This window comes from Hibiscus syriacus, unplaced genomic scaffold (assembly GCF_006381635.1).
Source record: "Hibiscus syriacus cultivar Baekdansim isolate YM2019G1 unplaced genomic scaffold, ASM638163v2 tig00111506_pilon, whole genome shotgun sequence".
NCBI lineage: Eukaryota > Viridiplantae > Streptophyta > Magnoliopsida > Malvales > Malvaceae > Hibiscus > Hibiscus syriacus.
Genome location: NW_024063109.1, coordinates 835,784 through 863,620, shown reverse-complemented (window position 1 = coordinate 863,620; position 27,837 = coordinate 835,784). Strand labels below are relative to the sequence as shown.

At 33.2% G+C, this 27,837-nt stretch overlaps 5 protein-coding genes across 9 annotated transcripts; 3 read left to right on the top strand and 2 right to left on the bottom strand.

Moving 5' to 3' along the window:
- The first annotated feature begins 147 nt into the window (after positions 1–147).
- LOC120164208 (myb family transcription factor PHL11) lies at positions 148–1,964 on the top strand. 2 transcript variants are annotated; one of them, XM_039173970.1, is made up of 5 exons: positions 148–558; positions 720–796; positions 929–1,074; positions 1,332–1,401; positions 1,489–1,964. In XM_039173970.1, exons 1-5 carry the CDS (start codon positions 399–401, stop codon positions 1,888–1,890), a joined length of 855 nt encoding a protein of 284 aa, XP_039029901.1. In that variant the 5' UTR covers positions 148–398; the 3' UTR covers positions 1,891–1,964. The 2 variants fall into 2 exon arrangements, with proteins under 2 accessions (XP_039029901.1, XP_039029899.1); XM_039173968.1 differs by having other exon boundaries at positions 151–558; positions 1,483–1,962.
- On the bottom strand, positions 1,339–27,837 carry LOC120164209. The gene is made up of 6 exons (XM_039173971.1): positions 27,421–27,837; positions 26,990–27,042; positions 26,764–26,916; positions 26,424–26,679; positions 25,087–25,092; positions 1,339–1,356 (listed from the first exon to the last, which is right to left on the bottom strand). The coding sequence occupies exons 1-4, from the start codon at positions 27,820–27,822 to the stop codon at positions 26,430–26,432; spliced, it is 858 nt and encodes a 285-aa protein (XP_039029902.1). The 5' UTR covers positions 27,823–27,837; the 3' UTR covers positions 1,339–1,356; positions 25,087–25,092; positions 26,424–26,429.
- Positions 4,612–5,875, top strand: LOC120164207 (bifunctional pinoresinol-lariciresinol reductase 2-like). Its single transcript, XM_039173967.1, has 4 exons — positions 4,612–4,992; positions 5,092–5,332; positions 5,407–5,610; positions 5,682–5,875. The coding sequence occupies exons 1-4, from the start codon at positions 4,660–4,662 to the stop codon at positions 5,843–5,845; spliced, it is 942 nt and encodes a 313-aa protein (XP_039029898.1). The 5' UTR covers positions 4,612–4,659; the 3' UTR covers positions 5,846–5,875.
- On the top strand, positions 6,470–9,267 carry LOC120164206 (protein LOW PSII ACCUMULATION 3, chloroplastic-like). 2 transcript variants are annotated; one of them, XM_039173965.1, is made up of 9 exons: positions 6,470–6,575; positions 6,808–7,005; positions 7,159–7,206; positions 7,280–7,319; positions 7,409–7,509; positions 7,609–7,798; positions 7,884–7,982; positions 8,488–8,605; positions 9,042–9,267. In XM_039173965.1, exons 1-9 carry the CDS (start codon positions 6,525–6,527, stop codon positions 9,160–9,162), a joined length of 966 nt encoding a protein of 321 aa, XP_039029896.1. In that variant the 5' UTR covers positions 6,470–6,524; the 3' UTR covers positions 9,163–9,267. The 2 variants fall into 2 exon arrangements, with proteins under 2 accessions (XP_039029896.1, XP_039029897.1); XM_039173966.1 differs by lacking the exon at positions 9,042–9,267 and having other exon boundaries at positions 7,884–8,006; positions 8,428–8,492.
- LOC120164205 (protein ENHANCED DISEASE RESISTANCE 2-like) lies at positions 9,828–20,137 on the bottom strand. Of its 3 annotated transcripts, none has more exons than XM_039173962.1 (22): positions 19,655–20,134; positions 19,196–19,270; positions 18,797–18,850; positions 18,204–18,269; positions 17,907–18,010; positions 16,995–17,065; positions 16,797–16,913; positions 16,606–16,646; positions 16,394–16,494; positions 16,138–16,233; positions 15,281–15,345; positions 15,114–15,185; positions 14,888–15,043; positions 14,313–14,545; positions 14,189–14,228; positions 13,928–14,082; positions 13,726–13,827; positions 12,874–12,918; positions 12,660–12,800; positions 10,901–10,996; positions 10,656–10,757; positions 9,828–10,250 (listed from the first exon to the last, which is right to left on the bottom strand). In XM_039173962.1, exons 1-22 carry the CDS (start codon positions 19,790–19,792, stop codon positions 10,143–10,145), a joined length of 2,178 nt encoding a protein of 725 aa, XP_039029893.1. In that variant the 5' UTR covers positions 19,793–20,134; the 3' UTR covers positions 9,828–10,142. The 3 variants fall into 3 exon arrangements, with proteins under 3 accessions (XP_039029893.1, XP_039029894.1, XP_039029895.1); XM_039173963.1 differs by having other exon boundaries at positions 12,660–12,725; XM_039173964.1 differs by lacking the exon at positions 16,138–16,233 and having other exon boundaries at positions 19,655–20,137.

Sequence of the window (27,837 nt, the reverse complement as noted above, 5' to 3'; positions counted from 1 at the left end):
CCTTCCCTTTACTCTCTCACCGTTGGATCATAAAAAATCAGAAGATCTAACGGTTCAATCCCTAATGTAGAAGCACCCCGGAGAATTAAAAATATATATAGTGTTTTGAGTCCGCGTTTGTTTTGTTCTGATTGCAATCATGTTTGTTTGCTCTAAGATTCGTCGCCGAGCTTTCCTCTGCATGTTCTTCCTTTTCAAATATAGATATAAAATTCACCGCCCACTTCTCATTAAAAAACATATATATATATAAATGAAGTTAAAACAACAAAAAAGTTGACATTTTTGGCGTTCATGTTCTTATTTATTCTTTCTGTTTGACATTTTTTTGGATTTGGATATTCATCACAATTTCGGTTTAAAGAGAGAATTGAAGTGGTTTTGTTTACTTTGATGTAATGGAGAGATTAAGCTACGGTGGTGCTTGCGGCGGTAGCGGGAGCTATGGTTATGAAAATGGGGTGGTGATGACTCGAGACCCCAAGCCCAGGCTGAGATGGACGGCTGATCTTCACGACCGATTCGTCGACGCTGTAACCAAACTCGGTGGTCCTAACAGTTAGTCTTTCTTCCTCTGTTTCTTCCATTTTTTGTTTCTTTTACGGTTGATTGTGTTTAAAAAAGCATTGAATCTTGAGGATATAGCAATCAACAATGTCATATGCATTAGCCATTCATGAATTAATTAGCATCATTTGATTGAGAAATTCTGTTTACAGAAGCAACTCCAAAGTCTGTCCTAAGACTGATGGGCATGAAGGGCTTGACATTATACCATTTGAAGAGCCATTTACAGGTATACAAAGATATGGGCATTAATTTTTTTAAAAAAAAAGTTTCATGTTCTCAGTATATTTTTCAATAATTTTGAAAATTTTATATCAAAATTTGCTTAATCCTGTTTTTTTTTTCTTTTTTCTTTCTATAGAAATATAGACTAGGACAGCAGTCAAGGAAGCCAAATGCAGTAGACCAAAACAAAGAGAACGGTGATGTAGGGAGTTCATATGTACAATTTAGCAATCATTCTTCAGGGACCATCACCAATTCACCCAGAGCTGACAATGAGAAAAGGTAAAATGCAAATTATATCTTACCTCTGTTTACCAATACCTAATTCACTTTGTGTCAGAATTTCATGTCTAGGGTTGAACTTCTAAAATTTTAGAGGAACGAGAACTTATAAAATTCTGGGATGAAAACGAATTATCAATAGAAAATATAAAGAAAATATCTAAAATATATGATATTTGAAAATTTTAGGGGTGACTGTCCTGAGCCGCCCCTTTCAGTCCATACCTGAATTCCTAACTGATGTGCAAATGCAGCAGACAAATGCCAATGGCACAGGCACTGAAGACTCAGATGGAAGTACAAAAGACATTGCAAGAGCAACTAGAGGTTCATTTATTCCCTTGAAGGAACATATACAAGTTTCGAATTCGATTGTTTCGAGCTTCTGATTTTCGATTAAATCTGTAGGTACAGAAGAAATTGCAGATGAGGATAGAGGCTCAAGGGAAGTACTTGCAGGCAATATTGGAGAAAGCACAAAAGAGTGTTTCATTATATATCAACCGTGGAGGGAATGTAGATGAAACAAGAGCACAATTAACAAAATTCAACTTGGCTCTCATGGACAATGTGAATGAAGCAGACAGTAAATCAAAGGCAGAACATATGACTGATGTGATGCCCATGAAACCCAAATGTTCTGCTAATTTGCAAGATTATGGAGTAGGAGAAAGAGAAGAAAACAAAGACGTTAAGCCTAAAGCTGGAGGAGATTCCATAAATTTTGACCTAAATACCAAAGATAGTTATGAGTTTGTTGCTGTAAATGGAAACGAGCTTCAGCCTCGCTTGTTTTCTTATAAGAGATTAAATTAAAAATAAAACAATGTAGTTATGAATTTATTTTTACAGTTTCCTCGAGTTCAGTTTTATGTTTTGTCTATTGTCATCTGCAAATCAAACAGACAAAATAATTTATACGCGTTAATCTCTCTTTGTTTTCTTTTTTCAGTTTATAACTAAATTAAGTATTTAAATTGCCGTTGCGATCGTGTTTTCGATTGCATTATATTTATCGCAATTATAGATACAACGGATGTTATTACGGTCATACAATAACAGTTTCGAATGATACTGTTATTGTTGTATAACGACCACTATTTTAATAGTGGACTGCTATTTAAATCATTGATCTAAATACGACCCAAGTTTTTTTTCTCCCACGTGAAAACTTTTTTCCCTAAGTTTTCATTTTCTAGCATTTGTTTTCATAGATCGGCTCAACTGGATCTCTTTAGACCTAGTGAAAACACTTTTAAGTGTTTGATCACTATCATCCATCGTTTAATATCATTGATTTTAAAACATATTGCTCACATTACTGTGGGAAACATTTCCACTGTTAGGATCTTTGATTCACCGATCGTAATGCTCCTTTTTTTCCCTTCAGATGTTTTCCTCTCTCCATAACCTAATGCTTGTAACTTCTCCATACATTTTTTTGTTTTAGCTTTATAGGTTTGGACGAGGCCCGTCCATTTATACGTGTGACCTATGATATGTCACAATTAAAATTTAGGGGTCTCACACATGAATGTCATTCATGTCCATCCATGTACAATCTTTTTGCCCTAACGATATTTTCGTTCGAAGGGAAAACAAACGTTTTGTTTGGTTCTCGGGAAAGTGATAGAGAAAGTTATAGACAAAGATTTTGACAATATCTTTAATCGTTTTATATAATGAATTTTGATAAAAAAAAAGACACCGTAAATCCTTCATAATTTTAAATTTAACAATTGAATTATTATTATAAAATATTTTAAGAACTAAATGCAATACAATACCGTCCATCTTTTAGGACGGGCCTGATATGATATTATCACCATCTAAGGATTAAGCCGTCTCAAGCATGGATGACTTGCGGTGAAATCATAGGATTCCACCATGCAAAACTATATGATGGTTCGTGGTCTCCACCTCTGGTCAAGCCATGGTCAACTCCGAATCATACTTGGATACTTGCTTGGATTCTTGAAGCAACTGTTGGGCTGGTTTTGGGCCATATGAACTCGTCGAGGGCTGTGCAGGCCTAGTTGGGAAGGGCACATGGCCTAGTAAGTCAATCATAAATTTAAAAAAAAAATATTTAACCAATAAAGAAAATAATCTTTTTACATTACCAACCCAAAATATTGAGACCGCCAAATAAAGCATAAAAAAAATATCAACTCTTCTTTATAAACTAAAGTTACCCCTCTTTCACCATAATCAAAGAGCATCTCAAATGCGTTACGGAATTCGCAAAGATATACTAGTCTTCACACATAACTTGATGTAGAGATGGATAAAAAAGGTGGATGGAGATAGTCGTCTCTTTGAAAATTTTAAATTAATATATATCTTAAATATTTTCTTTATATTTTCAATTGATAATATATTTTCACCATCTAGAATTTTATAAATTCCCTCTCTCCTAAAATTTTAGAAATTCGTTTCATCTAACCTAAAATCGGCGTCTATTCACGACCTCATGCGAATCAATGTAAAAAGGCTTAAAAAAAGTTTTATCAATTTCATATTATAAACAATTCGATTTAAATTTTATCTTGACGAGTGTGCAATATGATAGTTCAATTAGTTCCAATGACGAAGAAAATTAATCTAATTAGCTCAAAATAGTTCGAGTCAATCAATTAAGTGAAGAGAAACTCGACATTAGCAATTTCAGATTTGAAGGTCATTGTTGAGTGTATGAGCTGTTCAGGTTATCGCATTGGCAAGAGCATACAATGGTATACAGTTTTTTTTTTTTGTTGGTCGAGGACTTGTAAAACTCAAATGAAATTTTATATCTTATAATTTTTTAATTAGTTAAATTGATTTTTTAAATAATATTTTAAAAATCTGTGTTTTAGAAGTTTCTATTTTTTTTCTTTCAATTTTAGAATTTTTATGATTTAATAAAAAATCAGATTTTATGTATTTAAAAAAAAACTAAAATTAAATTAATTAAAATATAAATTTTAAGGACTAAAAATCATTCTATTTTTACAAAAATTCTACGTTAACAACCGATAGAGAATCTAAAAAAATCATCAATTATTAGTTGATCTAACAAAAATAGAATGTGATGTTAGATCATTTTAAGTTTAGTCAAATGTTTGAATCATAGTGTTGTGATTGTAATAAGTTAAATTAGAATAGTCATATTCCCATGATGAGATTTTGTAAGACCTAATTTGAATTAATTAACCAATGAATTAGATATTGATAATTATTTTTTTAAATATCATATTAAAAAAATTAATTGAGATCAATATTTTAAAATTGAAAATAATATGGATTCAGTTACAAAATCAACCTAACATATATAAACAAAATTAAATAGCATAGTGTGGTCTTCGTTGGCTTACCGGCCGTTGAAAACAGTTGATTGAATTATCGGCAATATCTCACCTTACCAGCTACGAAAATTAGTAATAAAACGAAGGCATTATATGGCTTGAAGCAAAAGTATAAATGTGACTGTGAACCCAAAGCTAAGTAAATTTAATGGTATAAAAAACTTAGAAAACCCTACAGGAGATCATCTGAAAGGCAAGAGATCAATTAGTGTAAAAGTGAGAAGAAAAGATCATATTGATGGCCATGAAAAGCAAAGTGCTCATCGTCGGGGGAACCGGGTACTTGGGAAAGCGTCTAGTTAAGGCAAGTTTAGCACAAGGTCACCAAACTTATGTGCTACAGAGGAAGGAGGTTGGTGTTGATATTGAGAAGGTGCAACTGCTGTTATGGTTTAAGCAGCTAGGAGCTCATCTCGTCACCGGTTCCTTTAACGACCACCAAAGCCTTGTGAATGCGGTGAAATTAGTGGACGTTGTCATTTGTGCAATATCCGGAGTTCATATCCGAACCCACCAAATACTGCTTCAACTCAAGCTTGTTGACGCCATCAAGGAGGCTGGAAATATTAAGGTATTAGCACCCGCCTACGCCTGTCAAACATATATATTTATACAAATGAGAAAGCTTTGTAGGTTTCATAGAGATGTGATATTGTAAGAAATGCAACAGAGATTCCTGCCATCGGAATTTGGGACGGATCCAGCGAGAATGGAGAATGCAATGGAACCGGGAAGGGTGACATTTGATGATAAAATGGTGGTGAGGAGAGCAATTGAAGAAGCAGGCATTCCTTTCACTTATATTTCTGCAAATTGCTTTGCCGGTTATTTCCTGGGTGGACTGTGTCAACCTGGCTTTATCCTTCCTTCAAGGGACCATGTTCGCTTGCATGGAGATGGCAATCAAAAGGGTAAGACGAAGAAGATGATCGATGTACATTTATTTATGTATTTAGTTTGTTTTAATGAAACTTTGGGCATGCAGCAATATATGTTGATGAAGATGATATAGCAACATATAGCATCAAAACCATTGACGACCCTCGGACTCTAAACAAAACAGTGTATATAAGGCCAGCAGAGAACATCTTATCTCAAAGGGAAGTGGTGCAGATATGGGAGAAATTGATCGGCAAAGAGCTGCTCAAGTCTTCCATTTCCGAGCAAGAGTTCCTAGCAATAATGAAAGGTTATTATTATTATTATTTAAATTCAGATGAACAGTGATGATTTTATTTTAATTTAATGAAATGGGTGCAGAACAAGATTATGCAGAGCAAGTTGGATTAACACATTATTATCACGTGTGTTATGAGGGATGCCTCGCCAATTTTGAAATCGGCGATGAAGTCGAAGAAACGTCCATTCTTTACCCAGAGATTAAATACACAACGGTTGAGGAGTACATGAAGCGTTATTTATAAGAACATATAAACCGAAATTAAAAGAAGAAATGCTAATGTATTAAATAATTACTTGATGATAAATGTAAAAATTTTATTTATATTTTATTTGTGTGGGTTATATAAAAAATAATTGTTTAATGTACGATTAAAAGAAATAAATAATTTTATAAGTAATATTAAGGGCATAATATATATATATTTAAATTTTTATTCAATATAATCTTATTGATTCATCGAATGTCTTAGATCCAATTTGAAGTGTTATATGGTTGATGAAATTTATCATTTACCTCTATCATATAAATATTGACTTAAATTAATCTCTGGACTGAATTACTTTAATTATTTGTATTAAAAGAATCAAATAGGATTTAATTTTGACATATTTAATATTTATTATTTAAACAATGCCATATGTAATTTGAACAAATATTATATTATAATTATTTTAAACTATTTGAAAAAATATAATTTGAAGATTTATTTTGTACTTAAACGTATTGAATTCCAAGTTAAGGGCTTAAATTAAAGGAAGATAAATATAGAATGGAAAATAGAAAAGCGGCAGTGAGTGGTACAGAACACTCCACGTTAGAGATAGAGAGCAGTGAGGGTGATGAGAACAATAAATAAAATAAAATAAAAGGTTGTGACTGATTTTTAACAACGAACGTAACGGTCTCGAAAGTAGAAAGAGATGCTGTTATCAACTCCTGGTTTTGCAGTGTCTTCAGCCCAGCAGTGGATGGTAATTAAACAAACCCTTCATTGTTTACTGTTTGAAGTAGTTTATTGAAGCACTTAAACTTCTGCTTCTAATTTATGAAGAAACTCATTTTCTTCTTCTTTTTCTTTGATTAATTTCTTGTTGCTGTTCACGGTATAGTTGAAAATGACTGAAAATCAAGTGAACTTTTGATATATTGATATTTTATCCTCAATCAGCTGCATTTTTTGCATAAATTTGTACCAAATTGTAGGTTTTTCACTGCAGAAGCCATTGGACTGAAGCAGAAGCTAACACAAATGGTGGTATAAAAGGGAGAATCGGTTTTCCCCTAAATTTGGGTTCTTCAAGGAATATCAAGTTTATTAGTCGTTCAGTTTCTGAGGAGGGGAAAACCTCGATCGGATTCGATACGCCATTCCCCGATGATTACGATGACCTTCTTAGACAAGTAAGTCTGTGTATCTTACTATATGTAATTCAATGCTTCAGCCTACACATGTATGGATGTAATTTGTGTTCTGAGTCTAATTGTACTAAACATTCATTCCCAAAATCAGTATGAACATATTTATTCCTTTGGACAATATGTGTAAAATAACAGGCAAAAAGGGCAACTGAATCGGCTTTGAAGGATGGAAAACAGTTGATGGTGAGATAGCTGCACACTAATAATAATTGAACAATTCCCTGTAATGTTTGTGACACACAAGTATCTATTACAGGAGATTGAATTCCCAACAGCTGGACTTGGATCTGTACCAGGTTGTTTTCACTCTATGTTGTCTTTTCTTTTTCTTTTCATGCTTCTTTTCCCTTCTATTTCTTCTGATTATATGTGAAATACGCATCAGGCGACGGCGAAGGAGGGAATGAAATGACCGAAAGTATGCAGTTGATTCGTGAATTTTGCGACATTTTAGTAACTCCCGAGAAAGCGACACGAACCAGAATAGTAAGTGCCAATGCCAAAGTTAGTACAACACTATGTCATGTTAGAAGACCCTTTAGAGCTCATGATTTATGTGTATGAACCTCTGCTGTAAGTTTTCAGTTCTTCCCAGAGGCAAACGAAGTTAAATTCGCAAGACAAGTGTTTGAAGGGGCTTATTTCAAACTCGACTACCTAACGAAACCTTCATTCTTCGAGGATTTCGGTTTCGGAGAGAAAGTGAAAATGGCAGACAGGGTAAAGCCGGACGATGAACTGTTCCTCGTTGGTTATCCTTATTTTAACGTTAACGGTAGTTTTGAACATCCCATGTTTGTTTGTTTTTTTTATGTGCAACTCCATGAAGCTTATGTATCTTATGGCTATGCATTATGCAGAAATGATTGTGGTGGAAGAGCTTTACAAGGAAGCTGTAATGAACACCAACAGGAAACTGATTATATTCAACGGAGAACTCGACCGTATCAGATCTGGGTGTATCCTTCCCTCGGTGAATCATATGTAGTTCGTATTAATTTTGAATTGGCATAATGATGAAATTAGCCACTTACGTTTCCCTTATTCTTTTTTAGAGCATTTTAACTCCTAACATTTCAATTTTTAGTCAAAATAGTTTGTTGGACGAAAACCATTAGCTGACAAATGGTCAACACATGTTGTTGATGTGGCATTTTTACATGTTGTAATTGATGATGTGGAACATATAACGTCATCACTTTGGGTAATGAGGCACATACCATGTCATCAATTAAATACGTGTGAAAATACCACGCCAATAATAGGTGTTCATCATTTGTCAACTAACGATTTCTATTTAATATGAGCTATTTTAATCAAAAACTGAAATGTTTAAATTTAAAATATTCTAAAAAAGTTAATATGAGACAAAGTAATTATTATGCAAATATTGAGGACTGATTTTACCTTTTGAATTCAATATAATCACCCATAATAAGAATAGTTGTCCTTGAATGAGCCAAGATTATCCATCCTTCTTCTATCCTAAGCTGGCAGCACTGACCAAATCCCTCCTGCCCATGATGGAGACTGTATATTACATACATAACTTTAAGGGACGAAATGGAGGGACACTCTTCAGGTTTGCTTCATAACTTCTAGAGTAAATTACACGTTTAATATCTCAACTATCATTTTTGTTTCGTTTTAGTCACCCAACTAACTTTTTTCTTCTTTAAAATCATATATAACGTCACATTTTGGTTTCATATTGATCACCCATTGTTAACATATTAACAGGACTGCTAATGTGACTTTTTTTTCAATGATAACGTGACATTATTATGGTGACATGTCAACGTCACTGTTAGTTTTTAACGACAAATGACCAAAATAAAACCAAAACTAGATGTTATGTATGATTTTGAGGGGGAAAATAGTTGGATGACCGGAACGAAATAAAAGTAATAGTTGAGGTATAAACATGTATTTTACCTTAACTTCTATTTTCTTGCGGAATTTTCTAGATTTTTCCCCCTTACGACTAAATTGAACAACTTTTGTTGGTTTTGAAATAGATGTTATCCAGGACCTTGGAGAGTGCTTAAAAGGGTGGGGAATGAGTCCTTTTGTGTGCATCAGCAGGAAACAATGCCATCCCTCAAGGAAGTTGCCTTGGATATTCTCCCTTCTGCTTGACATTTGAGAATTGCACCACTGCACATATCAATCCGCCATAGCATCATGTAAATATGACGGTGGAAATGCCCGATAAATCAAACTTCTTTTCTGGAAGAAGAAAAACAGTTAAAAACTTAGCTTGTTGTCTCTTCTGTTTAGTACTTGACTATTACTTTTGTTATGTTTTGGTATTTAACATTATTTTTTTTTCAAAATCATACTTAACAAATTATTTTAGTTTTCATTTTGATAATATATCGTTAAAAACTTGATGGTAATATTTACATGTCACCATAAGATAATGTCACATCATTAAAACAAATTTTAATATAAAATTTATAAATTGTCCTTTTAGAAGGGATTTATAAAAATCTTTTTACAAGGATAATTTTACAAGTGATACCACAAACTTATGATTAATGATTATTTCATTTTTTTAAATATGTACAATTTTAAGAAATATTTTTTGTAAAACTAAAAACAGTTTTGACAAGTTTTAACTATATTAAATATAAATAATATCATCCTAATCTAAATTAAATATACTACCCCAAATATAAATATTTGCTAAATTCGAATACCGAATGCGAAATTTACCACCATTTAATCCTTTTGCCTGAAGAAATGGGTCTTGAATAAGTTCTAAATCGATTTACTGAATCCAACTGCAATCAAGTTGCCTAAAAGGCAATACTTTTCACGACATTTATAGAATAAGATAAAATGATGACATTAACAATCCCATCATCCTTCTTATCCTTTTTGATGATGTTCCATTTTGTTCAGTGTATTTTTGGATTGATATATCTCTTAACAAAAAGCCAACCAAAGAAAAGTATAAACAAGCCTGCCGACCTTATAATTCCGTTTTCCTTTCACTACTGGTAAAAAAAGTAGGGGCATCTTCCTGTTACTGTTAATGACAGAAAATGCAAATGATATATGAATATATCAGAACAAATGATTCATATGAATATATCAGCTGTTATAGAGAACAATCATGATGTGTCCACGTCCAGCTTCGGAACTATGGCAGATGATAGCTCGATATGAGAAACACGAACTGCACCAACTAGCCGTTCTGGCAGCTCATCCGTCGTATTTGCCTGTGGGGAGAAAGAGGACGTGACACCACTTTCAAGCCAACATACATACAACACAAGTGAATAAAAAAATCCCAACTATGAGTTAATGCCCCATGTCTAATTTCTGGAGCATTCTAAGTAAAAAAATGGGCAATGCCCTAGACAGCCCTATGACTCCAGCAGTTCGCCCATAAATATGAGGTAAAATTACAACCCAAGTCCAAAAAAGCATAACCCCCTCATGTAAATATGATATATTCATTTCCCCTGCATGCCATTAATAATGAATGCAATGTGTACTGCAACACTGATTGCTTCAGCTTATGCTGCTTCCTATTAAATCCCTTTGCTCGGCAATCAATATTAAAAGCATATATTTTTTCAATATAGAGCTTTGAGATAACTGATGTTTTAGAAGATTCATACCTGTACAAGGAAAGCCATGTCAACCACCAGTGTCTTAATTACACCAATGACAAGCCCCAAAACTCCATTAGCAACCGTAGAAGAGCCTATGTCAATATCAACCTACAGAGTGAAAGAAACAAGAATACCCATATCAGTAACAAGCATTTGCAGCTCCACTATTATCATGTTGAGTTAATATAAAAAGAGAAGACCTTCGATTAATGCAACATTGAAGTATTAAAAAATATCATAACAATGCTTACTTCTAAGTACTTGGGACCACGAATATAATTACAATCAACTGCTTTACCCAACAAACAAGGGGTGCTACCAACACTCTGCCGCACAATCCATGATCCCTGTAAAATTCAATGCCAACGAATTAAGAACAAGTTTCAAAGGAGCAAAGCTAGAAATAGTATTAAGGCGCAATGACTGACCCCCACTCACATTTTTTTTTCTCAACAAAAACTAACCATAATATTTAATCCATAAACAATCCCCACATTTTCATTTATGATAGGGCAAAAACGTTAATGTAAATAGTAATCAGGCTAAAAACCGAAGACGGGCTGCCTCACACTTATAACTTCCACCACATTCAACATACATTTCTAGATCAAGAGCCCAACTGATTGAAAAATGTTTCGGAGAGAACACTTCAACCCCAAAGATATTTACTTCCACATTGTGAACCTCAACACCATTACAGTCACTATCTTTAACCACAAGAAATCCATTGTTTTCCACTTCTTTGGTGTCAACTTCAGTAACAGATGGTTCTGTACTTTCTTCTTTTGGAATATCAGAAGCTTCTGAAAGAGGATCTGATCCTTCAGCAGGCTCATCCCCTTTCACAATTGCCATGGGGATACTTCCAACTTCATGACTGTTATGAACCGTTCCAAACCTATTGGAAGAATAAGGATCTAGATTGTGCAACTGTCTGTTCATCCAGTCTCTCGTTGATTTTAAAATATCCACGAAGCCCTTCATAGCTTCAAGTTTCATGGTTGCTTCCTGGTGTAGCAATCCATTGACCGTTCTTTCAAAATATGGTTTTGAAAAATTGACATCACAATCATAGTTTACAAAAATATTACCAAGGTCTGAATGAAAAAGATGAGTTTCTACAGAAGAAGAGTCGTCATCTTTTGCTGAAACTTAGGTTGAGCAACATTTTCCAAGACCCTGAGTACAATCATATGGGGGGGGGGGTAAAAATAATCCAATCTTGACTTTCAGGCCATCTCAAAACCTTAACACCAGACTAAAGAAAATGAAACAAGAAAGCAGGAAAACTAGCATGTGAGTTGAAGCACTGTTTGAACATAGATTACTAAAACGACATAAGTTCTGTCTCAGAGCAAAAAAGTACTAGACCAAGAAAATCAGCAAATTCAACATTAATTCAACCCAGGGACGAAACCAGGATGAAACTATGGGAGGGGCCAAGTTGCTTAACTTTGAAACTAACAGGGTCCTAAAAGGTAATTAAACCAAAAAAAATCATGTATTTTCATGTTAAAAACCTTTATAAATTGTGAGAATGAAATGCACACAAGTATAAATTAGTTATAATTACATATTTGAAAGGTATAAGAAGATGAAGTTCAAATTGTGAGAATGAAATGCACACACCAAGTATAAATTAGTTATAATTATATATTTGAAAGGTATAAGAAGATGAAGTTCAAATTCAAAAATAAATAGGCACAATAAATCCATAAATTTGAAAATAACCAAGAAGGTTAGATTTGCAAGCATTTTTTTACACAACTTTAACTTTACAAGCCAATTTTATTAAAAATCAAGTTCCCAAAAGGAATCTTCGTGTTCCTAAAGTACAGGAGCTCTTTGGTCCAATGTACTTACTGTTTCTATGATGAAAAAGTGTTGAGGCCTAATAGACAACAAGAATTAAAAGACAAGAATTATGGAAGCACAATTAAAATGAAGACTGCTTCCAACTGACTCAATCACCATGATTTGAACATTTATCAAACTAATGAAGAAAGATACCTTTGGTACTGATGGAATAAGCTTCAGTCTACTATTGCGAAACTCATCATCGCCATCAACAAATCGCTGCAAAAGAGATCCGGGTACTAGTTCCTTTGTCACAAAATAGAATACCATACTATAATGTGTTGAGCCAGGAACCTGAAACAAATTCAACATTATACACTCAACATTACCATCAGTCTAAGATATCACCTGCATTATGAAAACTTACTTGAACATTGAAGACCAAAGAGAAAAGCCCCTTCTCTGAAGCAACCTACAAAGAAAGAAGCGACAAAGAATCAAAGAATAAAATATACTCCATAATGGAATTAATGGATTTCCTACATCAATAAAGTTGACAGTGACAACACAAGAAGAACTTTAAGCGGTATATGCTTAGGGTCTTACAAGAAATACAGGTGAACCATCAGTTTTGATCCAAAACAAGCAACCACAGAAACTTGGTCAGGGAAAAACATGATTTTGTAAGTTAAATGATTCCCTACTCGTTCCCTTTTTCCCCCAGAAAAAAGAAGGTATCATGTTTACAGTAATAATCTAACCACATTAACCTAACTTGAAGCTCCTTTTACTAAATCAACTGGATCAAGTTTATCCTTCATTGTTTCCATTAAAAAAAAGGTATCATGTTTAGCTTGTACATAATGTCGGGTATAATTTATCTAATAAAAAATGTGAATATGTTTAAACTTTACGGGTTCTATTCTAAATATACTATTACAGAAGTTTGATGTCCTAGGTTGAAGACTTAGGAAGCAGATTGGGTGGGAAATGGAAAAATTTTGCAACCTAATCGATTAACGTAACAAGTAATTATGATATGCAACTTGCATACCAGAATCCAATTTGAATAACTACTATGCAGCTTGTGGAGTTAGCACAGCAAGGTAATATAAGTGAATCCAGTGCAACCAGATTCCATATGTAATAAAATGTTCACCATGATTACTAGTAAAGGTTTGGACAACATTGCAGAGTTGAGAAACCATGCATATCAAGTGCAGCTGAAATCACTTAATATACCCACCAGATACAAACATTAAATAGGCAAAAGACTCACTTGTGCAGCACAACCTTGACGCCTGGCAACATGATCTATTCTTTTTGTGTCTTTAAACCAATCAACAGCAACAAGATCCATTAAATGCTTTCCCGCAGGAATCTTCATTGCATATAGGGCGAAAAGATAACATAACCAAGACTTCAGATATCAATTTGGATGTAAAAATAGTTAACAGAAGAAATAAGCACAAGATTCTAACCTTTGATTTGTTGTAACAAAAATGCTTGCTACGTACTCTGAAATTGTTACCATCCGATATTCTCCAACAGTCACAAGAATTATCACGGTCATCACGCCGTAGATTACCAGAAAAGCATGACAAATCAATTCTCTCAACCAGTTCTTCTTCCAGGGCTTTAATTCAGAAAATATATTGTATATTGAGATAAGAAGTCAGTCTATAAATTAAAAATCTTACCAATCACATAAAACAAACCAATGTAACATTACTAGGACCCACCTGTTCTCTTGATATCATAGTCACTTTTAGTAGGATATGCCTGAAAATTTAAGGGAAATAAGAAACCCATAGGTAGTTAGGAACAAGTCAAACAGAAAATTTATAAAGATCGTGGCAACACAACCTCTTGTTCTGCTTCAAGCATTTGTTCTTCATCCTCATCGGAGTATTCATCCATCAACAAAGAGTTTCGGCTTGCAGCATTCATTTGATCAAGAGAAGCAGTGAGGGGAACAGATAACTCATCTATCTTTTGAGTTTTCTTCAAGGAAACTGAAGCTGAAGCCATATTGACCATAACTGGGATTCTAGGAGGTGCACCTCTTTCATCTGTTTGGGTAAACCATTCACGCAATCCTGTCATAAGAGGTAAACAACAATCTTAAAAGAGGTAGACAAATAGAGACTGATACTGGAACGAACAAGATAGGAATGGAATTCTCTTAACATCCGCTTGCACCATTATTTCCTTTTTCATCTTCAAGTTGTCCACTTGGACAGGTGTGCGAAATCAAGTTGTAAAACAGGTATCACAATAAAAACAATATATTTTCCTTTTTCTTTTCATTGATTGAAATAATGAGAACAAAAAAGGTCATCCATGAAAACAAGGAAAAGAATCCTAATTTCAATGTGATGTCAAATTTTCAGAATTCTGCAAAATTTTAACATGCAAAATAGAGGGGGGGGGAATCTCACCAGCAACACTATTTAACATCTGAAGCAGACAGTGTTGCTGAAATGATGAAATACAATTCACACCCCATCCTTTTAAATCAATCTGCATGAGATGCTGCACCTGTGTTCTAGGCTTCCCATTTCGAGATTTCAGAGGGGAAATGTTGAACCCTCCACCTGAGAAAATTAGAACCAAATCAGACACTCATCTTTTAAGTCTCAACACAGCCATTCACATAGAGCTTACTCTCCACATGAGCCCGCACATGTCCTGGTTGTGGGCCGCAATTCTCATGCTCCCTAGAACGAAATAATACAACTGCAAAAATAAAAAAAACAAGAAAAAGGGGGAATTTCAGAAACTAGAAAAATAAGCAAGCAGATCAATAAATAAGCAAATCTAAAAAGGTTTACCATAACTGCCATCATCATTTCGGCGCCAATAACGCACATAGCAAAGGTCACGGGGCCAGACAAACCTGCAAAAAATGGATCCATAAACTAGAAAAGTTTCCATACTTCATGAGCTAAGAGGAGGTGGGATCTTTTGGAAACTGAAGCATAATATTTAGAAATATTCTACAAGGTTGCATAAGCAACCCTCAACGTAGTGAACAATGTTATAATAAACCTTGGATAACAACAGTAGGTGGCTCACTCTCCTAATAGTAAAGTAAAAATTTAAAATCCTTCTTTGTCATCTAGAAACAAACATTTAACATACTTATGTGTAACTAATCGTACAATTAAGAATCAATTTTATATGGAAAACCCATCAAGTCTTCATCAATCTTATTGACAACCCACACTAGATTACTAAGCCAATATTTCTGCAAAATACCAAAGCTAGTGGGGAAACTCCCATAATGCAAAAATCTTCATTTCTTGTAAACAAACCAGCACATCCTCAGCCCTCCACACTCGATTTTTTTCGTTATTTCGGTTCTCACTTGCTAGGTATTTCTGTTTTTTCCTTGTATTTTATTGATACAGTTAAGTTTCATCTTTCCTCATTTCTTCTTTTGATGCTTACACACACCCAGCATGCTGGGCCTAACAAGTCCCTTTCTGGGATTTTCTGAATGCACTGACTTGATAAAATATATTCTCAATAATCAAAGTTGGCATTAAAACAAAGAAACAAGCTAAAAGGGAGTCCATTTGTGTTCTAACAATTTTGGTTCCGAAAATGCTGGCATGCTTCAAAAGATACATTATCAATACAATAAAACCATAAACATAAATGATTTAAATAGGAGAGAAAATATTACATAGTAAACCAGTCCAACTGAAGCCTGTGATAAATTATAGCTGTATGTCCATCCACCTCCTCAACTAAACTACCGTACTGAAAACTACAATCCCACCTGAAGAAGGATAAATACTATAAATATGAAATATGGATAGTACACAAACTATGTAGAAGTAAAAGGTCTCACAAATTGTGTGGATACCCAAAGCTATGCACTTTTGTTTCATGCATTAAAAAAAATTAAACTTAAATATTTAATTGGAAAGGAAACCTACTCAAATCGAGTTCCATCCATGCTCATTACAAGACCAAATATTTCCTCACACGAAGCTTCCACAACACCTACTGCCTTCATCGCCCTACTACAGCTCCTTGGCTATATAAAGAAAACATAAGTTATCATTTACACCCAAAACATGTTTATGCACTGAAAAATAAATAAATAAATGCAAGGCACAAAGCAAGAAATGAAACAACACTGCCGTACAAGGTAATCGACTTCAAGAAGCTCTTCAAAAATGCGAAGTCCTGCCATATCAAAGAAAATGATTGTATTCAGTAGGATCCACCAATCCCACTTCAGTATTGAGGTAATTAAATACCCCTCCACTACATATTACTTTTTGACTTGGACTTAACTTTAAAGCCAAAGTGGAATAATCAATGAAAAAAACTAACCGTTTTGGCATTGAAGGAGGCGCCAATGTTTTCTAGAAAATGATTGGTTGTTGGCATTTTGATTTGATAGTTCTGTGTCAAATTCCTGTGTCCAGTCCAATACTGAATCTGGAGGACCTGACATTTTATAGAAATATTGAGATTTTGATAATCGAGTGAAATAGTGAAAAGTAGAAGACAAAAGGAAACAAAGTGAACCATTTCCAATTGTTGTTCTCCTAAGCAAAGTTTTTGGAGGAGCATCATCTTCATCCTCTGGTGCACTAAACCTTAAGGGGAAAAAAATAAGAAAATTAAAAGTTTTGCCAAGGATCATTAATCACGTGTCTTATCATTAACCTAAAAGACATGTGAAGCACTACGAGCAGAAAATTGATGGAAGTTGAGTATATGGGGTTGGGGATCAAATGGGTGTTTGGTTAGATGAGCTTAAAATTTTATTAGGTAAAAAATTATGCGCTTATAAGAAGACTATTGGATCAAATTTCTCTAAATATCCAAATCAATAATAAAATAACCTTGAAACTTTGTATTAACAATTTCTTTTTTACTTTCTGGAAGAGAATTCTATCCATTTTGGAAGAACTTTAATGCATATTAGTTTTTAATTAAAAATTAATAAATATTTGTATATTTTCTTATTCCCAAATCCATATCAACGTCATGTCATTTCCTTATATTCTAGAAATTGATGTCTCGATGTCACCATGTTCGTGTTGTGTACCTGTGTACTATATGCACCACTTGATATTCAACTCTAACCAGAATATTACTAAAATGACTTGGGTTGATGTTTAAAATATGAGTGTATTTACCTGTTCCAATCATGAAATATTTGTATAATTCATCTATGCTATATTGTACAAATTGCAAACAGAACTTAGAAAATTTAAGACATGAAATCCCACAAAACCCAATACGTCTTTTTATCACAAATAATATTCTAATCTTCCCCCACTTATTAATGACAATTATGCTCTACCCTGAGGATTTGATCCAAAGACTTCAATGCACTGAGGTAGTTGAACTGTAGCTCACCCGAGTCGCCACTAAAGTAATAAACATTCAGTTATATCAACATGCACAGTCAACAGCAAATAGAGTACTTACTGACTTTCATGATCCGATGAAGAAGCATTCCTCCCATCATCCATTCCAGATTTATATTCAAAAGAAACATATTTGTTGCCATTTGTAGTTTGCGAATCTTGATGCTGAACATGAAAACAAAATGTGAAAGGAAAGTCAAAATATTCATGGTAACAGATAATATGCAGACAATATATTCACTTCATAACGAAAAATGTGACTCCAAAACAATTCAACAGATTTGGTGAGAGATAATCAATTTCAAAACACAAATCCACAACATGGAAAGAAAGCAAGAATTAAGTGTTAAATATGCACCTGATCAATTACAGACTCTATTTTTTCCTTCCAGATTAGGGCTTCCTGGATGTTGAATGCTGCCATCTAGAAAGAAGAATGCAGACATGGATCACAGAGGCCACATTGCAAATCCAAAACATGTGTAAGATATGCTCGCACAATGGGAGAAAACTGAAGCAGATAGTAATATCACTTCTAAAACAGATATTACTCTAGTTCCATCCTTAAAAGTTTCCAGTCCCATATACCCATATATTCAAGTTATATCCTTACTATAGAGAGGCTAACTTAATTAGGAATAAACCCAACCATCAAGCACAATCAAAGCAGACTCCAAGCATAGTCTTAGATGGTAAAACCAATCTATGCTAATGTGACTTAAGTCCCTTTGCATGTAACAGAAATACCAATGTTCATTTGTCAAGTACATGCAATAAGTAATTCAGCTACAGCAAACACTGCATTCCTACAGCCTTCCTTAATTGATGCAGCTAAGAGCCTAAGAGAGAAGATGTCAAATTGAATAACTAACCAGGCAAACTCAGACTACTAAGCATCAAAGAATATCCATTCAGTTACAATTTCTATAAAATGAAAAAAAAACTACAAACCGTGATTCTGTTGTACTTCTCTTTCTTGTTGTAAACTGACAAAACATAAACCATCTGCAAAACATAGATCATAAGTTAAGATGAAGTACAAAAGGCTATTTTATCTAAAGGAACACATTTCACTGTGAACCAGAGTATAAGGGCTACTTGAACATTACATTTTGCAATTAGGATTACATGGACAATCAATCATACACTGAGACAGCAAGTGAGAGCGTGCATGAGTCTCTTGATGAAAGAAAGAGAGAAAAACAGGAATGGAGCAGTAAAATGTTTGAAACAAAATATAAACATTACAATTATGAATAAGGACACTCCCAAATCACTAGATCACAAGAATAGAACACACAATAGTAATCAGTGACAAGAGAAATGCTGGTTATTGCGACAACAACTCACATGTCCATGTTGGGTCTTCAAGCCTCGGTCCTCCACTCTACAGTTTCCATCTATCAACAAGGTCTTGATTGGAACCTAAATTTAGAGAACATAGGAACACATTTCACAGAAACAATAGTCAAAAGAAACAGAAATATTTCTCAGAGAAAACAAAAATAAGTAGTCCTCTGCTTTCCTTTTCCCATACAGTATGAATCTACATATATCAAACAGCTTTATCAACAAGATGTTCATGATATTACATAAAGAATTGCAGCAACAAGTCATCAACTGTTCCATTACTAAAATAAAAGTTAAATCAGACAGAACTGCATTTAATTTAAAGTTCTAAAAGCTACTTCTCTTTTCTTCGGTCCAAAAAGATAGCGAACTAAACCTGAACGAAGCATAAAATCCTCCAAAAACATGTTTAATTCCCTAAGAAAAATTAAGAACTCTCGAAGAAAATAATTAAAAAACCTGATTAACTTGCGGCTTTCTCTTGTAGTAAGCTAGAAGCCGATTTTCGAGCACGAAATATCGCATGTGTATGAAAGATCGCCCGATCTTCCTTCGTCCATATCTCACCATCCATCCTTCGCACACCACTTTCGACATTCCTTCCCTCTCAAAATTCCACTATCAACAATCAAATCCCCAAATTACTATTCCCCCATTATCCTTTGACCTTTCATCGCCTCATACTTCGTCGTAAAAACCGATTAATCGGCGAATCGGTAGTCCTTAATTCTCAAATTTAGAAGAGTCGGGAGAACTCTATTTCAACACTGCCCGAAAACCGCAAAACAGAAATTTGACTTTGTATACTACGATGACGAGGTAAGATAATAATAGGCGACAACAAAAAAAGAAGCTAGATAGAAGTCAAAATATGGAACAACAGTATGCAGGATCAAGTGAAGTTTTGTTTGTCAATTGAACACTAATCTTAAGAAGAAGAGGAGCATGAGGAGGAAGAGAACTAATTTTGAAATCAGAAATAATGAAATAATATATTTTTTATTTATTTTAATTTATGGAGTATTATTTTTGTACATATATGCCAAAGAAAAAGTTGGGAGTGTGGGGATAAGTCTAGGAAACAGACATCTAAGGTTAGGTAGTGTGTTGGGAATAGTGATGAAAATGAGTCGGGCGTATATATATATATAAATTCAATTTAAATTTTGAATTTATTTTTTTACATAATACTTAATTTATTGTTTGTGTTAATCAAATTAAAATTTCAATTTATTATATTAAATTTAATTAGTCTTATCTGCATTTGAATTTATTTAGTTATGGGTTACATATTTAAATTTATTAACTTTAATATTTAATGTAAAAAGAGTAAAAATAAAGTCCTTATGAATTCAATATTTCAATTAAAAGTTATTATTTCAAATTATATTGATATTTTATTCTTATAATATTTTAAAAATTACAAATTTAAAACTATTTAATCATTTAATAGCTTTTTTTAAAAAAAACGAGCACTTCATTAAGTAAAAAGTTGAGCACTATATCAAATTTAAGTATCATATTAAAAAAGTTAAATAATTGATGTCACTATGTTGATCTGTTTTACTACAAATTATAGTTAAAATATGTAAATGGTAGTTATCCAAATCCCAAAACAAATCCTAATAAATGTCTGAATTTTCAGGGTCAATTATGGATCCCTAATTCAAATACGACGACGCAAATGAGTAAGGCGACGGTGCAATCGAGTTTTTTTCATACGGATCCAGATTTGATATATCAGATCAATTAAAATAATTAAGAATTTTTTTAAAATTTAATTATCAGTTAATTTAATTTAAAACTGATTAAATTATTAAACTAGTCAAAAATATTAAATATATTATATGTATTACATGTATTTTTAAGTTCGAATATATTAAAAACTAAAATTTAATTATTTTTAATCACATTAGATTTATTAAATTTTCAAAATCCATGTAAATTTTAATCCAAATAAAAATATTTTTATTAAATAAAAAATAATCTAACTAAAAATTTTAAAAATAATTATTAATTTGATCTTGATTTAATTAACTAAACTTTATTTAATTCAATTAATTATTTAAAAATAATTAAATTAATAATTAAAAAATAATTAATTTAATTATGATTAATTCGATTTCATCCATAGTCAAATTAAGAATGCCCTACAATTATCCACTAGTATTTATGAAGGCTTAGAACTAAGGTAGCGGAGTAGTGTTGTCTTAGTTTAGTTTTAACTCATTTTGACTTTATTCATTCTCGTAGCTTGCTATCGTTGACTTCTGCATATCATTCTCTTTCATGTTTCCTCTTTTTAAATTTAGTCAGGTCTTACGTTTCTGTCTATATGCAGATATTTTTTATGCAGGGATTTATTTGCAGGGATTACTTCAATTACAGACGCATATATGAAGAAAGCTTATGAAGATTGTTCAACTATGTATTTATTTATTTATTTATATATACATTACACTTTATCTTTATTTTTACTTTTTTGACTGTCGAAATTTTTTTCGAAAACTGCTCTCAATTTGATGTTAAAGACAACCTACTATCCTTACTCTATTACATATGTGAATAAGATTTTGTTGTTGTTGTTGCTGCTGCTACAATTCTCCGCTAGGCTTTGCTAAATCTGGAAAAAAAATATAATACAGGGCTGACTTAGCACGTTGACTTTCAGCCTCTGGGTAGGACTCTGAAAATATGTTTATGAGTTTAAGAAAAGAAGGAAATGGTTTGGCCCCTGGTGAAGCGTTTAATTACAAACAAGTCCCATAGCATTTTGAAAACAAGTTTAGCTTTTAGGATCCGGGGACTTTTGGCTCTTCCAAGTTAAAGCGACTTTGATCTCGTCGCATATAAAATTTGAATGGACAATATGATTCAAAAATCCTCTACCCCATATATATATATATATATATATATATATATATATATATATATATATATATATATATATATATATTTATATATTATATAATGCTCCTTTTATGTGTTTCACCACAATATTTTAACAGATAAATTAGTAAAGTAAGACTAAATTAATGGCAATTTGTCATTATCTCAATATTTTATTTTCTGTTTTAGTACTATTTAATTCAAATAAAAACAAACGAAGTAAAGAAAATCAAATTTGGGATGCGCATAAGTTTATGACCGCTTCCCTCATCGCAAGTTCTTCATCCTAGAATAATAATTGTGGTTTAATACTACTCGACGTCCTAAAAAAATTTTCAAAAAATTCAATATGGTTTATATTCTTTTCACTTGATATGATTCTTAAATTAGAAAAAAAATTGATTCTTTGATTAGAGAAATCGAACGTTGATTCATGGTGTTGATGTGACAATTCACGGTATTAATATACTAGTTTATAGTATTGACATGACGGTTCGTAGTGAATGATATCATAATAAATAAGCAAAATTAATTTTTTTAGTCGAGTTTGAGAGTCAAATTAATTCTTTAAAACGATTAAGAGTTTGTTTAATTTTTTAAAATAAATAAATAAATATAAAACTAATGAAAATAAAAATAAAATTACTAGAAGATACTAAAATAATGGCCGGAATAATACATGTGGGGAATATTTTTTCCCAAAATAATGCCCTTTGCTTATTATTTCCTAAAATAAGTTACTATGTATCTTAACTATGTTAAGAAAGTCTCGACCAATTCTGTAATAATTTCTTTATATAAGTATTGATGATATGATTGTATGATAATGAAATCATGTTTAGTATCCGTACATATATGATATAAAAGTGTGATATCTTTAGTGATGCTTGACATTACATAGTTATGAGACCATTTGTGTACTTTATCTTTATTTAAATAAATAGAAATATTATTTTTAAGATAAACGTGAAGATTGAAATTTACATAAAATGAAATAATATAAATATTTTTAACTATTCGATCAAATAGATCTAAGAGATTTTCAATTCCAATTATTCACACTTTACTCAACTACATTTACACTTATCATTTTTTTATGGACCATCTTTTATTTAATTATCTTTCATTGTAGGATTCGGTAGATTTGTCAAAGATTATAATAAAATATATAAATGGTCGAACATGGCTGAAATATGAGTAAAGAATGTAAATGGTTGTAGTTGACTGAAGGATAGTAAAATAGGAGATTTAAGACTTAAGAGGGGAAGAATTAATTCAAGTCTACGTGTTTGCTTCCTTGCAATTTGCAAATGATAAATGACGTTTAATTCTAGAAGAGCGACCAACTAGACTAGTTGATGACATTTTAATGTTATCATTAAACTTTTAATTTTATCAATTATAACATTAAAATTTTAAGTTTACATTTAAGTATGTCAAACTAATATTAAGTCACTAATGAGACAATGACATGACTAACAATTATTAACATAACCTATTATACCAAAACGATGTCGTTTTGATATGATTGTTCTGATGCAAAAAACAACATCATTTTAGATACTGAACTTTAGGGTGTATCGGTTTTTCTATCGAACTTTTAAATAATTTATTTTTTGGCACTGCAATTTTTGACATTCGTTGAAAGTCAATCACCAATCGTCACCGATCGTCTTTAATGGCAAAATTGATACTAAAACGTTCGCATTTCACTCCCCATTCTTATAGAATTATTTTTAAATGAAACACACTCAAAATATACGAAATTAAACAAAAAAATTATCTATTTTTATGTTTGAAGACTTTCTTAGATTTACGGGATTTGGGATGCTTGTTTGAAAATCAAAACAGTGAGAAGCATTCTTTCGAGAAGGCGACCAACATACCTTAAAACTAATCTCAGCGAACAATCATTGAAAGATATCGAAATATTAATACGTTGAACTTTTAAATTGACGATCCTAGAAGAAGAAATAGGAGTAAAATGTGAACGTATGGTACTGATCTTTCACAAGAAATATGACTAATAACGGGCGATGCTTGGCTGTCCACGACGGTCAGAAATTATAGTGATAAAAAAGTAAACTATTTAAAAGTTCAATGGTAAAATTGATACACGTGATAAGTCAAATATTTACATGATTTTCATATATAAATTTCTATGTTTTAATATTATAATTTATCTCCAAGTATTTGTTTTGACGATTATTTGATTTTTTTCAGGTGTTTGGACGACTAAAGGATAATTCATGCATAAAAGGAAAGTTTTAGTCGGATTTGGACACTTGAGATATTATATCGAACAAGGCAAAAGCACTTATTGAATAAGGTGTGTCCACGCCTCGACAAAAATTTAGAGAAAAAGAATTCTATCAAATTGCACTTCTATCTTTATTTTATATTTAGATTAGATCAGATTTTGAGTTGTATTTTAATGCAACTCATTATCCTCATTGATATAAATGATTTCTACTATAAATAGTTACAAAGGGAAGATAGACAACATGTCATTTTACTATTCCTTTTTTTCTTGTCGTCGATTACACCATTGTCGCCTATCCCCCTCCATGAGTTGCTAAATTCCTCTTTTTAGTTAGGGTTTGATTCAAGGTTATTAATACAAGTTCTTAGTGAGATCTCTTGTTCTTTGTCTATTTCAAGTATCTTTATATCTTCTGAGCTTATTGTTAACTATGTAAAAAAGATGTATTTTATATCTATTTACTTGGATGTTTGGTTGAAATCAAGAACATTTAGTTGTATTTATTTATTACATTTACATTTCTAAAGTTTATCTTTACGCGTTATTGAAATATTAAAATATGATGTCACTTGTGGTAGGGTTGTTTTTGTAGTGTTGTACGCAGGAATCAGTGTGATCGCCATGGAAACAAAGGGGAAATCTAGAGTCTAAGTTGCCGAGGTAAGTTGAAGGGAGGAAGAAAAGATCTACTCATTATAATATCCAGCCAACCATCATTTCCATCCAGCTATCAGCCAGCCTGTCAGTTCTCAATATTTAGATTAGGATCAGATTTTGAGTTGTATTTTAGGAGATCGAATTCAATGAAACAAATTAAGGGAAAGGGAATAAAGACAGTGTGATTTAAGGAGATTAATTTAAGGAAAGCAATCAAGGATTTTGTCTTTAATTTTTAAAGGGTCGGATTACACAAAGAAAGAGAGGAGATCGGTAACAGTTCTTTCTTTCTTCCAATTTCCTTTTTCGAATGATGGCTGCCATTCTGGCAAGAAATTTATTTTCAATGGATCAAGTTTTCAAACGAAGCTTGGACGATGAAGCTGTCACACCTTGGCAAATGAACACGCGAAGGGGGATTCTTCATCCATTGCTTCTTTGTGTTCTTTACTTTCTCTAACTTTGTTAAGTCAAAATGACTGCATGTTACTTTTACACTTTGTTGTTTGAGTGAGTCCTTGAGTCTTGTCTTTATTTGTCGAGCGATTGATATTTGAAGTGGACGGGAGTGTGTAACATTTATGACGTGGAAGATCTCGACGTCCTTATAGACTCACGTTGATATTTTGGATCCGGACAGAGTTATCGCTGCACCACCAATGTATTCGACGGAAGATTCTCAACATTTAGATAGTGGTTAATTTTTCCTTGGTTCTTAGCAAGGATGCAGAGGTATTGCTAATACTCTAGAATATTACCCGGAGGTTATGTTGAGTTTGACGAGTCTCTACACTTGTGTGGAGTCTTATTTGCCTTGTGTGAATGGCGAAAGTTATCCACACTTGAGGTGATGATTTCATTGTAAAAGATTTTTAATGTGTAGCATCTTAAGGCCTAGAGGTATTTTTCTGTTTTTGTATTTGATATAATTCAATGGTAAACAGAGGTTTCTCCGTGTGCTATTTAGCGAGAACCTCGACATTATAGTCGAGCGGAGTCACCTCCGTCATGTCTAGGAATGGTGACTTCTCCATGTTAAGGCTCTCAATGCTAACTGTGGATATATTAATTATGTAACGGTTGAAGCGTTACAGGTGGATGCAAAGCCTTTTCTAAACCATTTTATCAATATTCTGTCTAGAATGTAAGGGAGCATGACGACTCATGTAGAAACTTCAGAAGAATATATCATCGTCTCGACGCTATGGAAGGGTAACGGAGGCATCTTGACTCTATTGGCTGGTTACCGATATCATTGACCATAATTATAGTAGCATAAGGTAGGGCAGAGGTTTCTCAAAGTTAGCATGAAATTAGTAGTGAAAGATGGGGAAAAAATGACATCTTTCAACGTTCTTTCATTTAACTATTATTTCTCCTGCTACGAAGAACAATATATATAATGTGTTTCCAGTCTAGTCCTTGTTATGACTGAAAGGTAGAGCTAATAAGATCAATGAAATTACACTGTTTGATCATAAGAACACGACGCCTTCTCCCAATCCAAGAAGTCGTCCATGGTGGATCACCCGAGACGACCCGGTAGCCTGCGTTCGCGTACAATGTGCGAGCGCCGGAGTCGTCTTCGTAAGCCCGAAGGACAAGATACTTGAAACCCCATAAAACTGACAGCACCTCACAAGCTTTCAGCAAACAACTACCGATCTTCCTCCTCCTGTTGATCAACCATAGTTATAGGCTTATAGCTCACTTTCAACCGCAACAATCTAACGAGAAAGACACATTGAAACATTATTACCGAAAGCATTTCGAAACAGCGAGTCCCGAAACATAAAGATATTCCTCGGTTCCGTGAAGGTGTCGAAGAACGTCATTGTCTCGTAACGCCGTGACATCCACCACACCCACCAGCTTGGCATCCGACGGAGACTCCGCCACTAAACATGCATACCTGTTTCCGACCACACACATATATTTGATTAATTAGATTAGCATTCATGTACTAAGAGAAGTTACTTGTATACCTGGTTGGAGGTGAGTTCCTAAGTTTGTACATCAGCCCTGCCAGTACCTCCGCCTGTTAATAAATAATGATAGCATTAAACCTCTTAATTTGTTCTATTTTCTGTTTTATATTTTTCCATATTTAGGAGTAAAACTAAAAAAAAATCCTTAATTAAGTATTCCATTACATTAATGCAGCATTTAAACTTGGGATATTCATGCATTTGCCTGCTCATATATTATCGATAATAAATTTACATGGAATGCTTAAGGTCTAATTTGGACCTACTAATAACGTTATATAAATAGAGGATCCAAATTATAAGAAGGAAATTAAATTAAAGGAATAAAATTCTACATTTTAACATAGTAGAAGGACTGAAATCATAATTAGACCAAACACACATGGAAAGAAATCAGAGTAAAGAGTAAAGGAAGAAGGAAAAGAAACCTTGAAGAACCGAAAGAATAAATCATCGAAGAGAGGCATTGGTTGATGGAAGGCTTCAGCCTGAATCTGAGCAACTTTCCGTGTCTCGTATTGATTCTCCTCCAATCTCCTTACTTTCCATCCATTCTCACTTGCCAAATACAAAGGTTGCTGCTCCTCTTTGTCTTCCCATCTTCCATTATTATCTTCCTCTGCTTTTCCAGACAGCTCCACACTTGCCTTAGCCGACGACATCGAGCTTGAATAAGAAGAAGTAGAGCACTGCACCAGACAGCCATTGCCTTTTGCTCTTTTCTTGCCATGGTTAGGTAGCTTAATGGGAGCGTTGGTTTGATGGTGCAGGCGAGGGTGTTTCCGCACACTTGTTGAGATAAAAGACTGGTGGCGTAGAAAGTGAGCCATGATGATGCATCACTG

Excerpts from the sequence above, each read along its gene's own strand:
- LOC120164208 (XM_039173968.1), top strand. The coding sequence starts at position 399 with ATGGAGAGATTAAGCTACGGTGGTGCTTGCGGCGGTAGCGGGAGCTAT. Across the intron at positions 1,075-1,331 it reads AGAGCTGACAATGAGAAAAG|ACAAATGCCAATGGCACAGG; the intron begins GTAAAATGCAAA and ends CAAATGCAGCAG. Across the intron at positions 1,402-1,482 it reads CATTGCAAGAGCAACTAGAG|GTACAGAAGAAATTGCAGAT; the intron begins GTTCATTTATTC and ends TTAAATCTGTAG.
- LOC120164207 (XM_039173967.1), top strand. The coding sequence starts at position 4,660 with ATGGCCATGAAAAGCAAAGTGCTCATCGTCGGGGGAACCGGGTACTTG. Across the intron at positions 4,993-5,091 it reads AGGAGGCTGGAAATATTAAG|AGATTCCTGCCATCGGAATT; the intron begins GTATTAGCACCC and ends GAAATGCAACAG. Across the intron at positions 5,611-5,681 it reads GTTCCTAGCAATAATGAAAG|AACAAGATTATGCAGAGCAA; the intron begins GTTATTATTATT and ends AAATGGGTGCAG.
- LOC120164206 (XM_039173965.1), top strand. The coding sequence starts at position 6,525 with ATGCTGTTATCAACTCCTGGTTTTGCAGTGTCTTCAGCCCAGCAGTGG. Across the intron at positions 7,006-7,158 it reads ACGATGACCTTCTTAGACAA|GCAAAAAGGGCAACTGAATC; the intron begins GTAAGTCTGTGT and ends GTAAAATAACAG. Across the intron at positions 7,320-7,408 it reads TGGACTTGGATCTGTACCAG|GCGACGGCGAAGGAGGGAAT; the intron begins GTTGTTTTCACT and ends AATACGCATCAG.
- LOC120164205 (XM_039173962.1), bottom strand. The coding sequence starts at position 19,792 with ATGTCGAAAGTGGTGTGCGAAGGATGGATGGTGAGATATGGACGAAGG. Across the intron at positions 16,914-16,994 it reads GAGAACAACAATTGGAAATG|GTCCTCCAGATTCAGTATTG; the intron begins GTTCACTTTGTT and ends ATAAAATGTCAG. Across the intron at positions 16,495-16,605 it reads TTCTTGAAGTCGATTACCTT|CCAAGGAGCTGTAGTAGGGC; the intron begins GTACGGCAGTGT and ends TTCTTTATATAG.
- LOC120164209 (XM_039173971.1), bottom strand. The coding sequence starts at position 27,822 with ATGGCTCACTTTCTACGCCACCAGTCTTTTATCTCAACAAGTGTGCGG. Across the intron at positions 27,043-27,420 it reads TATTCTTTCGGTTCTTCAAG|GCGGAGGTACTGGCAGGGCT; the intron begins GTTTCTTTTCCT and ends ATTTATTAACAG. Across the intron at positions 26,680-26,763 it reads GCTGTTTCGAAATGCTTTCG|GAGGAGGAAGATCGGTAGTT; the intron begins GTAATAATGTTT and ends GTTGATCAACAG.